The sequence below is a fragment of the Doryrhamphus excisus genome, chromosome 11, assembly GCF_030265055.1.
Source record: "Doryrhamphus excisus isolate RoL2022-K1 chromosome 11, RoL_Dexc_1.0, whole genome shotgun sequence".
Classification (NCBI taxonomy): domain Eukaryota; kingdom Metazoa; phylum Chordata; class Actinopteri; order Syngnathiformes; family Syngnathidae; genus Doryrhamphus; species Doryrhamphus excisus.
The window spans coordinates 16,007,462-16,020,555 of NC_080476.1; the positions used below are offsets into that span (position 1 = coordinate 16,007,462).

Here is a 13,094-nt window from a genome sequence, read left to right on the forward strand (position 1 = left end):
TATATCATATAGATCATATATTATATTTTTATTTTATTTTTAATTATTATTATATTTATTATATTATTTATTATTATTTAATTATAAATATATAATTATAACATAATATACAATATATACAAAGCTGATCAAAATCTTAAAAACCAGTAGCTAGAATTTACCCATTGCAGATTTAGATCATACTGAGTTTTTTTTAAGTAGTTTAAAGACCACCGTTTGACAACCCTGCACCAACTGAAGCTCCAGGATCATTCCAAAAATGTCGAATGACCGTCTTACTGTGTCCAACCTCAGCAGCAATAGCAGGCTACAAGAGCTAGGCCTTTATTATTATTATTAGTGTTTCGTGTCAATCAACACCGAAGCGTTATTATTATTATATATTTATGGACATATCATCTACATGTAACTTCTTTGAGCTGACTTGGCAGTACGGCGGCGTCCAGGTCGGTCCAGGTCAGTGGTCCGAGTAGCCTCCCCGCAAAGGGTTGGAACAGTGAGGCCAGTGTGCTGGTCCTGCTCCCACCATATTGAACGATGGGAGACACCCACCACATGAGTGCTTACGTTTCAGGCCCCCAAGAACAAAACACCAGTGTCTGGTTTCCCCCCCCCTGCCCCCCCAAAGCTACCCATTCACTAGCCACGGTGCCTTTTGTTCCCACTTTAAATAAAACATAGTCCCCGTCATTAGGTTGAAAGGCCTCCCCGGTGCATAATTCAAGCCCCACAGCTCAATTTGAAACAAGGAGATGAGGTGAAGGAAGCACACCGAGTTGGTCTCACAATAACAGATGAACAACAAGGTATTATATTAGGCATACACTGAAGTGTCTTTATGTCCTGAAAGGTACTACAATAGCCTAATGCAGTGTTTTTCAACCTTTTTTTCATTTGTTATGTTGGAAAAATTTTGCGGCACACCAATAACCAACGTTATTTGCTTCTTTTAGCTTTTTTCCTGATTACGGACTCACCACAGCAGATCCTTTTGATCCGCATACTAATTTAACCAACAATGTTACAAAATGTCACCACTACCTCTTACTAAGTCTATTAGAGGAACGAGGCAATCAGCTACGTGTTGCCACACGGACGAATATTACATTGCTCTGCCAGTCTTTACACCAATAACACGCGACAATGACATAATATTTGTAGAAAATTATTAATACATGTTAATTAAAAAAGTAATATTGAATAATTTCTCACGGCACACATTACGGACTCGCCACAGCAGATCTTTTGATCCGCATACGAATTTAACCAACAATGTTACAAAATGTCACCGCTACCTCTCACGTGCATCACTAAGTCTATTAGAGGAACGAGGCAATCAGCTACGTGTTGCCACACGGACGAATATTACATTGCTCTGCCAGTCTTTACACCAATGACACGCGACAATTACATAATATTTGTAGAAAAATATTAATAAATGTTAATTTAAAAAGTAATATTGAATAATTCCTCACGGCACACTTGTGTGCCGCGGCACAGTTGTTGAAAATCACTGGCCTAATGGACCCCACAGGACTAATATTGGTACATTCCAGAAGCAAAATAATAGCAATGTTCAATATTAAGGTTACAAAATTATCCCTTATTTTTAAAAACTGCTAATGACACAGCCAGTGTGGTCATATAAACCCGTCACGATTCGTTTTTTTTGTACTGGGAACAAAAAAATGATGTAATACATACAGTCAAAAGTGTGGATACAAACTCCTATTCAATAGCACCGGAAGGTGTCTCCAAATTTACGACTAAAAATTATGAATCGCTGGATTAAGGTTAAATGACTTAAACGTCAGCATTGTCACGTTATAGCAACCAATGAAGATGAAATAATGTATAGAATACACTTTAAAAAAAGGTAAAAATATAGTGTTGCTGTGTACAGTTAGCTCATGATAAAGCATGCAGTTATTTGACGTAAGCTTACATCGCAGTAGTCAATGTTTAGAAATCCCGAAAGGAAATATGTTTAAATCATTACTAATATGCAGGTCTATATAACTGTTATGTAGTTATTTTGAATAAAAATAATAAAGGTTAAATAAAGGCAGAATGAGGTGGCAACGTGTTGACAGTTTGACAACCGAAACTCGAGACAGCAAACGCACCTGCGGCCCCTTCACGTACCTGTTGCTCGGCGTCCACTTCTCCGCTTCCCTTCTTGTACTCCCTCGTTTGACTCGAAAGAAAATAACAAAAAAAGATTCACCTTTTATGTCGTTACGTTGTCTCCAGTCGGTGATAAACAATAATAAGCTTTCCCTTCCCCTCAGAAGTAGCGTTACCTTGCTCTCTCGAGAAGGGACAAGCGGATGAAGGGTAATGGAGCACGGACGTAGCCAATCAGAAGTGACAAGAGGCGGGGTTATTGGAGTACAACCGCAACCTTATTGGTCAAAGGGCGGAACAAGTGAAAGGATATACTTTCTCCAAAAGTGAATGACGTCAGTGATGTGACGGTCAACCAAACCACAACAAACATTTGCTGTATGCATTGACGGCAAAATGATTGGTCAATTTCGACAAAAAATCGGTATATAAAGCTTATATATTTAGCGACAATACTAATGTCCAACAATGAGTTCATTCTAGCTAGTGCGGATTGAAAAGTGCTAATCATTCCTAAGAGGCTGTGTGTGTGCAGGATATCACACTATAGTATAGTGGTGATACAGGGTCTCAAACACGCGGCCCGCGGGCCAAATGTGGCCCGCAGGATACTAGTTTGAGGCCCCCCGCCTTGATATGAAAGTTTAATGTCAGTGCGGCCCGCGCAAGTTTGATATGGATGCTGTATGGTATCATGTACCCAGAAAAAATTTTTATGTTTGATTTATGTTCATGTTAAAGGTTAAATAACTGTTAATAGTTAACCTCCCTATCCGTGTGGAAGTGGTAAGTTTTTGGCTATTTAAGTTTAAAGGAAATAACTTGAAGGCTACCGTTTAGGTCGCTAGCTCTCTAGTTTGCGAGTTAGCATGTGTCTCAAGACCCTGCAGTTGCGCAATATGTTGTAAATAAAAAGAGTATAAATGTGACTATAGCCGTGTTTTGTCATGTCTACAGGGCTCTAATAATGCTTTAAAGTTTTTATTATTTACCCTTTTATTATTATTATTATATTTATTTATTACTGATTGATTTTCTTTATTCTTGATTTGTTTATTTATTTTTCATCTTATTTTGTGCAGAAAAATAAAAATTAAGATATTTGAGAACAGTGGAATGTTTTACCAGAGCTTTTCTTGTAGAAAATCAAAACCAAAGCAAAGTTTATTAATTTTTCTGTTTTTAATAAATGCATTTTTTTTGGGGGGGGGAACCTGAGTTTGAGACCCCTGCACTATATCTTTTGTTTGTGGACACAGGCTGCAGGTTCCCCCACTCTTTGCTACATGTGTGTTCACTGCTAAAAATAAATCTGACACGAGCCAGTCATAAACATAAATCATATATATTTTATTCTCATTACGACAAAAAATACAAAGAATATTCAGGACAGACTCTCATTAGTCACAATTAATACTCACTTCACAAGAATGCTTTTTTTTAAATTACATGACCTAAAAGTTTGAAGATCAAACGTGTACCTTTTGAATTCGTCATATTGCATCCATCATTTATATAGAGCGTCTATTTCATCTTAAAACTAATAGTACTTATCATGTAGGCTATAAGATACTGTAAAAATTGCCACAGCCGTGTAGGGAAATACCTTTTTTTTTGGAGGGGGTCAATTTAAGAAACAGATGTGACCGATTCAATAAAATAGGGTATTAAGTACTCTGGTACACAATGTCCATAGTAATTATCACCCATACAATCGACAATGTACACGGGGTGGAAAAAGGAAAAAACACTTCCCCTTACAAATACATAGACGACAATAATGATGGCGGTGCTGAAGCAGAAGACAAAAGTGTACATCACAACAAGAAAAGACAATTAAAGACAATTAATCATCTGTAACAGTTCCGAGAAAAGAGAGAACGAGAAAAAAAAATGTGCATAAAAGTATCTCACAAATATATATATACAGCAGATATTCAATTTCAATAAAAATTGTCAGCCGGTAGTAGAAATTCACCCTTTTAAAAGAAATGTTATATGTACACTTTATACATTTTAAATAGAAACATGCAACTGTTAACATCTTCCTACTGGAAAAAAAAAAACAAAAAAAACAAGAAATTACCCTGGATTCATTCAATATTAATTGCTACTTACAATGAAATCTCATTAAGAATTACCCCCATACATTTACATCTTTCATTAAATGCTAGGTAAAAAAAAAAAAAAAAAAACAGGGGTGGGTGAATAAAAATAAATAAAACGTGTTAAAAATGTTGCTTGAGTTTATACATCCATATAGGAGCTGTACTTACAAAGTGTACCAGTGTATGAACACATTAGCTGGCCTGGCAAATAAGCAAAACCCCGGTGAGTTATTTTTATTTTTTATTTTTTTCCCTCCCAAATGAGAAAAAAAGTGGCCTCCAGCTTTTTAGGCACAGAATGGCACAAACCATCTGTGTTTTTTTCTTATAAAACACATCTATTTACACACACACATACATACATATACTGTATATATACATAAAGTGGTGTGAAATTGTTTGCCCCATTTCTGATTTACCTTTTTTATCAGACTTAAATGTTCAATAAATTCAGTTTTTAAATGAAACCTTTCATGATTTAAGAAGAAAAACAAAAAAAAAGTGTGAAAAAGTGACTGCCAACCTTGTTAAAACATCACTTAACTGAAATTGATTGAGTTCTACCAGTATAGAAAAGGTTCTAAAGCTTTGGGACTCCAGCAAACCACGGTGAGAGCTATTATCCACAAATGGCAAAAAAAAAAAAAGTGTGGAAAAAGTGACTGCCAACCTTGTTAAAACATCACTTAACTGAAATTGATTGAGTTCTACCAGTATAGAAAAGGTTCTAAAGCTTTGGGACTCCAGCAAACCACGGTGAGAGCTATTATCCACAAATGGCAAAAAAAAAAAGTGTGAAAAAGTGACTGCTAACCTTGTTAAAACATAACCTAACTGAAATTGATTGAGTTCTACCAGTAGAGAAAAGAAAAGGTTCTAAAGCTTTGGGACTCCAGCAAACGACAATGAGAGCTATTATCCACAAATGGCGAAAACATTGAACAGTTGTGAATCTTCCCAGGAGTGTCCGGCTAACCAAAACGACCCCAAGAGTGCAGGCGCGACTCATCCAAGAGGTCACAAAAGACCCCACAACAATATGAAACGAACTGCAGGTTTCAGTCAAGGTCAGTGTTCATGGCTCCACTATCAGAAAGGCACTAGGCAGGGTCCAGAGTCCCAAGACAAAAACCACTGCTGAACAAAAGCAACTAAACATCTTGATGATCCAAACAGCACAATATGGTGGTGGTAGTGTGGTGGTCTGGGGCGTGTTTTGTTACTTCAGGACCTGGAAGACTTGCTGTGATAAATAGAACCATGAATCCTGATGGAGAACGTCCGGCCATGTGTTTGGTGACCTGAAACTGAAACCAACTTGGGTTCTGCAGTTCTGGGACAATGATCCAAAACACACCAGCAAGTCCACCTCAAAATGAAGACTTTGGAGTGGCCTAGTCAAAGTCCTGCTGGGAGGGGGGCAAAATTCCTCCACGGTTTTTGCTGCTAAGGGTGTCCCCACCGGTTACTAGGTTTAGATGGCAATCACTTTTTTATTTTATTTTTTTAAATAAATTAAAATCTGAATTTTATGTTCAGTTGTGTTATTGACTAATATTTAAATTTATTTAATTACCTGAAATTGTGACAAACATGCAAAAAACAATAAATCAGGAAGGGGGCAAACATGTTCACACCACTGTGTGTGTGTGTGTGTGTATTTATGTATGCACTTGTATATATACTACACATACGTACAAACACATATGTATGTATATGTATTAAACCAGTATACTACATTGCAAAAAAAGGCATTTGAGTTTCTTTTAAATAATAATTAAAAAAAAATAATCACCTAAAAAATAGAACATAAAATCCACCGAAATTGATGCTCTTTGATAAAAAAAAAAATAAAAATCCTGCATAGTTGAAAAATAACTTCTTTTTTTTTTTGTCTTTTTCAAGTGTAAGAGGAAAAACAGTTTGGTCCTCCTAAGATGGGAGGACGAGGAGCCGGTGAAGGGTGAGAACAGCGATGAGGTCAACAGAGCTACACCAGAGAGGTGACCAATGAGATGGAGAATAAGAGCTACAAGGCGGGATTAGTCCTTAAAGTGACAGGCTTTTCCTGTCAATTAGGAATACTAGGGTCACAATGACAAGAAAAACAAAAAAAAAAATTGCACTATGGGAATCCATTTAAGACAAAGTTGTATAGGAAGTCATAATCTAATCAAACATTAGTTAATTTAGTTTTGCCGATATCGTCCTAATATTCATTAATAATGACCAGGATGTCACAATTAAATTCATTCATTCATTCATTCATTTTCTACTGCTTTATCCTCACGAGGATCGCGGGGGCTGCTGGAGCCTATCCCAGCTGTCTTTAGGCGAGAGGCGGGGTACACCCTGGACTGGTGGCCAGCCAATCACAGGGCACATATAGACAAACAACTATTCACACTCACATTCATACCTATGGACAATTTGGAGTCGCTAATTAACCTAGCATGTTTTTTGGAATGTGGGAAGAAACCGGAGTACCCGGAGAAAACCCACACATGCACGGGGAGAACATGCAAACTCCACACAGAAGGTGGAATTGAACCCTGGTCTCCTAGCTGTGAGGTCTGCGCGCTAACCACTCGACCGCCGTGCCGCCCAGTAATAAAATTATTTTTCATATTTAAAAAAATGTAATAAAAATATGTAAACTAATAGAAATCAAAATACATCTAAATTAATATTTTAAGTAATTTTTTGGCAATATTCATTAATTTATTCATTCATTTTCTACCGCTTATCCTCACGAAGGTTGAGGGAGCCTATCCCAGCTGTCGGGATTTGGGCGAGAGGCGGTGTACACCCGGTACTGGTGGCCAGCCAATCACAGGGCACATATAGACAAACAACCATTCACACTCACATTCATACCTATGGACAATTTGGAGTCGCCAATTAACCTAGCATGTTTTTGGAATGTGGGAGGAAACCGGAGTCCCCGGAGAAAACCCACACATGCACGGGGAGAACATGCAAACTCCACACAGAGATGGCCGAGGGTGGAATTGAACCCTGGTCTCCTAGCTCTGAGGTCTGCGCGCTAACCACTCGACAATTAAATAAAAAAAAAAAAACATTACATTGGTTTGATTATAGTGTAATTCCATGTAACTCATCACTAATTGCGACATTATTTTAAAAAAATATGCTCTTTGTGAATGTTCTAAACTCCTGTTTCCATGCCAGAATGCGTATTGAGCGGAACAATGCTACCATTCAGTGCCTCTGCTGGTTGTAGCCATATAGTATTAATGAGTGTGATTAAATTAAAACGGAACACAATTAATCTCTGTTCACCTTCCTTTTATTTCTACTCTTGTCTTAACGAGCACAATTATGATTTGCATTGTTTTAAATAGAAACAATTCCCCGTTTTATATTAAAAAAACCTGGCAAACGGTTTTAAACTTGGTGCCTAGTATAGATAAATAAATCTATTTTGATTTGATCTATTATTTGAAATATATATATACTCTTACTTTATTCTATGAATGCAATACTGCTGATAAAAGAGGTGACTTACAGCACGTTCAAATTGTTTTTTTTCTACCAGGGGGGGGGGGGGGGTCTCGCTTTTGTACACCCCTTTTTGTAAATAAGGGTATTGTATTTGTGGATACCACCTTACGTCGCTTAAAACACTCCCTGCTGTGACTTATAAAAATACACTCTGGGGAAACAAGAGGTTAAAAAAAACAAGCCAACACTGTTACGGAAGTGACTTTTTTTTTTTTTAAACATTTTTAAGGGAAGAACCGCCAACTTCCTGTGCCTCAAACAGGCAATAAATCTTATTAAGAGGCAAAAAAAAAAAAAAGGCCTCAATGGTGACCCCTAGAGGCCACTCTGCTCCATTACAAGTGATCATTTATGTGGTTTCATGGAATTTGTTTAAAAACGTGATATTTAATGCTAAAAAAAAAAAAAAAAAAAAAATCAAGTGCACAGTAGCCCTTAAACTCATTTTCGGGTGACTTGAAAGTTGATGTGCGGAAGCTCAGCGCCAGACGGTGTGTTTTAAAAAACAGGTCGACCATGACATGTAAAGATATCGTCTGCGGAGGGACTGCTTTGTTTTCCTGTATCTCACATAGAAGGCACAAAAACCATAAGGAGAAACCTTCATTTAAAAAATTCTAAAGCACCTTTGGTGTTTCATGGGTGGGTGTGGGAGGGGGGGGAACATAAAGTAGCCTGTTAACTGAAGCCCAGGGAATAAATAATAAATAAATCTTCTAGAGCTTTCAAGGACAAATCTATGAAGATGTGGATATGTGGGAAAAAAAATGGTGAGCTTCTCCCCCGGGTGGTGCAGTCGGCGGTTTTGAGATGTTCCAATTTGCTCAGTTTCTGGCAAGCTGGTGTAGATAAAAAAAAAAGGACACACACTTTGCAGATATGTGTAAGAGGTTCATCAACACGCGCGTGTGTGTGTGTCCCCGCATATAAGAAGAAGACCAGAGGTGGGCCGTGTCGCTGAGGTGTGTTTGTGTGTGTAGGAGGATTTTTAAAAAATAAAATAAAAATTAAAAAAAGCCCTCGCTAGGGAACAAGCTTGGCGTCCAGACGCAGCCAATGGAGGCCCTGGCGGGTGTAACGCACCAGGTCTGTCATGCTGCTGGTGTTGAAGATGAGAGGACCCATCACTTTGTCCAGCTCCTGGAAAAAGTCTGACAAAAACAACGATAGAAGATCATCTCGTGTGGTGTAAAACTGTTCATTTAGCCCTTTCATTCCTACATGTATAGCAGTGCCTGTCAATCAAACCCACACCCATGCACCGTTTACACCACCAAGGACACTGACTTACCTGTTGCCTTTGAGATAACAATCATGTGACCGTTTGACAAGAAACTATTTCACACTGCCTGTAAGAGGTGGTGTAATTCTACCTTTTTATTCTGTAGAAACACCCCCGACAAAAAATTGCGGTGCCAAAATTAAGCCTGCAATTTTCCTGTTGTACAATCAGAGCAGTGACATGGGTAGGATGACACCAAATATTCAGTTTTATTGACGTATCTATTTGTCTAAATTAGGAGGTACTGTCTTGCAGTGTAAATGGACAAAGCAATATAGCATTATTGCGGAGTTCTGTGTGAAAGGCATTCGGGATCGTCGATATGTTTTTTTGGGGGGCTGATGCCGATACCGATTTTTTTTCCCCATCGGCTGTCATGCTGGTATTATGGGGGAATCTCCATAAAAAAAGTGAAATAATATAAAGCACTTATAAACACGCGGCCCGGAAAATAGTTTGAGGCCCCCGCCTTGATATGAAAGTTTAATGTTAGTGCGGCCCGCGCAAGTTTGATATGGATGCTATATGGTATCATGTACCCAGAAAAAAATATTACGTTTGATTAATGTTCATGTTAAAGGTTAAATAACTGTTAATAGTTATCCTCCCTATCCGTGTGGAAGTGGTAAGTTTTTGTCTATTTAAGTTTAAAGGAAATAACTTGAAGGCTACCGTTTAGGTCGCTAGCTCTCTAGTTTGCGAGTTAGCATGTGTCTCAAGACCCTGCAGTTGCGCAATATGTTGTAAATAATAATATAAATGTGACTATAGTCGTGTTTTGTCATGTCTACAGGGCTCTAATAATGCTTTGTTCATTTTAATCTGAAAAAATAATTTGTCTACCCACCAACTATATGTGGTTTCTTAAGTTTTTATTATTTGCCGTTTTATTATTATTATATTTAGTTATTACTGATTGATTGATTTTCTTTATTCTTGATTTGTTTTTTGGGGTTTTTTTTTGGAAAACCTGATGCGGCCCAGCCTAGCCCAGACCCTAGCTCCTTTGGCCCCCAGGTAAATTGAGTTTGAGACCCCTGATATAAAGTGTGTAAGGGGGCTTACCTTTCTGCTCCTTTGACAGCTGCTCCGCCTGGTCCCACACCTCGGTGGCATAGAGGAAGTTGGAGGTGACCTGCACGTAGCTGGCGGCCATCTGGTGGATACGTTGAGGTATGGTCACGGATGAGCTGGCGCTGCTGCTGCTGCTCACTGATGAGTAGCCCCCGGCCGTGCCCGGTGATAGTTTAGGGGACACCGGCGAGGGCATTCCCGCTGCTTTGCTGTACGGAGGAAAAGAAACAAAGATTTTTTAAAAAATCTTAAAAAAAAAAAGATATTAGCCATTTTCTGACATTTTCAAACAGACAGTGTGACATACTTTCCCATGCCAGGAGAGGGAGCCTGGGTGTTACTCAGAGAGTTCTGGTCAACAGAGGAAGAGAAACAAACATTTAGCAAATCCTTTCAAAAAGAGGAGTAGTTCAGGTTTCCAGTGAAAACAAAGTACCTTTAACTGTTCTGTAAGTGTTTTGGAGTATTTCAGAGCGCTGTCTTTCCTCAGCTTGAACAACCGTAGATGGAGTAGAGACTGGCATCTGAGGCTGGGCAGAAAAAAAAAAAAAACGTGTAAATTGTTCAATTGTTGCATATAATGTTTGTTCCTAGCCATATTTTAAAGTTCTGGAGTTGTACGACATCCCCATTAGTATTGTGACATTTGAAGTTATGCTGCAAGCTGTATGCTATGAACACCAGCAATTTCATAATCAATGTAATTTGCAATGCATTTTTCATTCCACAGAAAAATGCTATTATTGTTATTATTGTTATTATTATTCTTATTGCTACACGCTGTGTACGGTAGCAATGTATTTTTTTTTTGTGCTATACTAAACAGTCAGGTCCTTTCACTTTACTAAAGTGCAATTTCTAGTTGGCATCACAAAAAAAGTGAACCCATTGGATATCAGACCATAAGTCTTTACTGTTTACAGCAGGGGTCTCAAAACACGCGGCCCGCGGGCCAAATGTGGCCCGCAGGACACTAGTTTGAAGTCCCCGCCTTGATATGAAAGTTTAATGTTAGTGTTTGATATGGATGCTGTATGGTATCATGTACCCAGAAAAAATTATTACGTTTGATTCATGTTCATGTTAAAGGTTAAATAACTGTTAATAGTTATCCTCCCTATCCGTGTGGAAGTGGTAAGTTTTTGGCTATTTAAGTTTAAAGGAAATAACTTGAAGGCTACTGTTTAGGTCGCTAGCGCTCTAGTTTGCGAGTTAGCATGTGTCTCAAGAGCCTGCAGTTGTATAAATGTGACTATAGTCGTGTTTTGTCATGTCTACAGGGCTCTAATAATGCTTTGTTCATTTTAATCTGAAAAAAAATAATTTGTCTACCCACCAACTATATGTGGTTTCTTAAGTTTTTATGATTTGCCGTTTTATTATTAGTATTATATTTATTTATTACTGATTGATTTTCTATATTTTTGATTTGTTTATTTATTTTTCATCTTATTTTGTGCAGAAAAATAAAAATTAAGATATTTGAGAACAGTGGAATGTTTTATCAGAGCTTTTATTGTAGAAAATCGGAACCAAAGCACTGAAAAAGTTTGTATATTTTTCTGTTTTTAATAAATGCGTTTTTTTGGAAAACCTGATGCGGCCTAGTTATGACCAGACCCGAGCTCCAGTGGCCCCCAGGTAAATTAAGTTTGAGACCCTTGGTTTACAGCAAAAAACTTTGTGTTTTTGCAGCATTCCTTTTATAGTATACAGTAGGTGTACAAAAACAAACATTCATTTTGTCTTGTTACAATCTTTGCTTATCATCTCGTCCATTAAATAGGCAACCCATGACTTTGTGAAGGTACCTTGAGTCAGAACACTTACCAAAGAACTGCTACACGCTTATCTGCTGGTGTCGCATCTGGGGCCATGTAGCTCTTTAACTTCATTGTGTACCTGAGCGTGAAGACAAAACACATATTAGCTACGAGAACACCGAGCTATTCCCGTCTTGTTTTCTTCCTTTCTTACTTGATAAGCTCCACCGTTTCGGCGTACATGGGAAAGGGAGACTTGGCCTCCTGGGCGCTCTTCTCAAGGGCGTTGCCGCATTCAATGAATGACACCACCGCATCCAGGTAGTAGATGGCCTTCTCAAAACGGTCCAGCTGAGCAGACCATGCAAACAATTGGACATGAACAGGTTTCAAAAGGCTGGATGGAATGAAGAGGATAGCTTATGCTAAATGGATAATTTGTGAGTGACCACGAAAGAGAGAGAGAGAGAGAGGCTGACAAAGTGTGTGATGAAGGAATTATGATGCCGTTCAAATATGATTCTTGTCAAGACGACTTCAGGGTTCAACCACTGTGCCGCGGCACACTAGTGTACCTTGAGGACCAGTCAGGTGTGCCGTGAGGAATTATCCAATATCACTTTTTATAATTAACATTTATTAATCATCATTTGCAAATATTATGTCAATAGCCATGAATATATGGACCCAAATATTCCAATTGCATTTGGTTTATTTGCTCAAACGGAAAGAATTGAACAGGGATGGAATATTCCTTTAACCAATCCGATTGAGGTATCTTGTACCCGCTCAAACGGAAATTTGTCAGGGTGCGTTCTTCTTCGTGGTGTTTTTCTTCTTCTGTTGTTTATTGGCGGTTGGCAAGCAGCTTTTGTGTGCATTAGCGCCATCTGTGGAACAGAATCTAAACCCTTCTATACAAGTGCAGTTTTATTAAAAAAGAAAATATATATCTATATAAAACATGTCCCGAGTTTAATTATAAAATATTAGCAAGATTGAATTTGATCTTTTCCTGTTTAAATTGATCCCGGGTGCGTTCTTTCAGCGCATGCTCAGATATGACGTAACACGCAGATCCAGACGTTCTTCACTTTTAAAAATGGACGCCAGCAATCGGCACTGGACTAAGCAAAGTTTGTTTTTGATTCAAACTAAATTTCAAGACTGGACAGACGAAAAATTGGCAATATGGAGTTATTCCAACAAGTGAAA

At 38.2% G+C, this 13,094-nt stretch overlaps 2 protein-coding genes across 6 annotated transcripts in view; both read right to left on the reverse strand.

The window, feature by feature from the left end:
* The window catches only part of shroom1 (shroom family member 1), a 30,878-nt gene extending 28,538 nt beyond the window's left edge, over positions 1 to 2,340 (reverse strand). For 2 of the 4 annotated variants that reach the window (XM_058087137.1, XM_058087132.1), the window contains exon 1: positions 2,146 to 2,340. The gene's annotated coding sequence lies outside the window, so the exon portion shown is untranslated. Of the gene's footprint in view, positions 1 to 2,126 lie in introns of all 4 variants that reach the window. The other 2 variants (XM_058087136.1, XM_058087134.1) reach the window with 2 other exon arrangements.
* A 1,116-nt stretch (positions 2,341 to 3,456) lies between these two features.
* Positions 3,457 to 13,094, reverse strand: part of aff4 (AF4/FMR2 family, member 4) — a 40,841-nt gene continuing 31,203 nt past the window's right edge. For both annotated transcript variants that reach the window (XM_058087139.1, XM_058087138.1), the window contains exons 16-21: positions 12,094 to 12,230; positions 11,947 to 12,018; positions 10,553 to 10,646; positions 10,424 to 10,467; positions 10,108 to 10,325; positions 3,457 to 8,911 (exon numbers count right to left, since the gene is read on the reverse strand). In XM_058087139.1, coding sequence (XP_057943122.1) covers positions 8,784 to 8,911; positions 10,108 to 10,325; positions 10,424 to 10,467; positions 10,553 to 10,646; positions 11,947 to 12,018; positions 12,094 to 12,230 — 693 coding nt within the window. In that variant the 3' untranslated portion in view covers positions 3,457 to 8,783. The remainder of the gene's footprint in view (positions 8,912 to 10,107; positions 10,326 to 10,423; positions 10,468 to 10,552; positions 10,647 to 11,946; positions 12,019 to 12,093; positions 12,231 to 13,094) is intronic.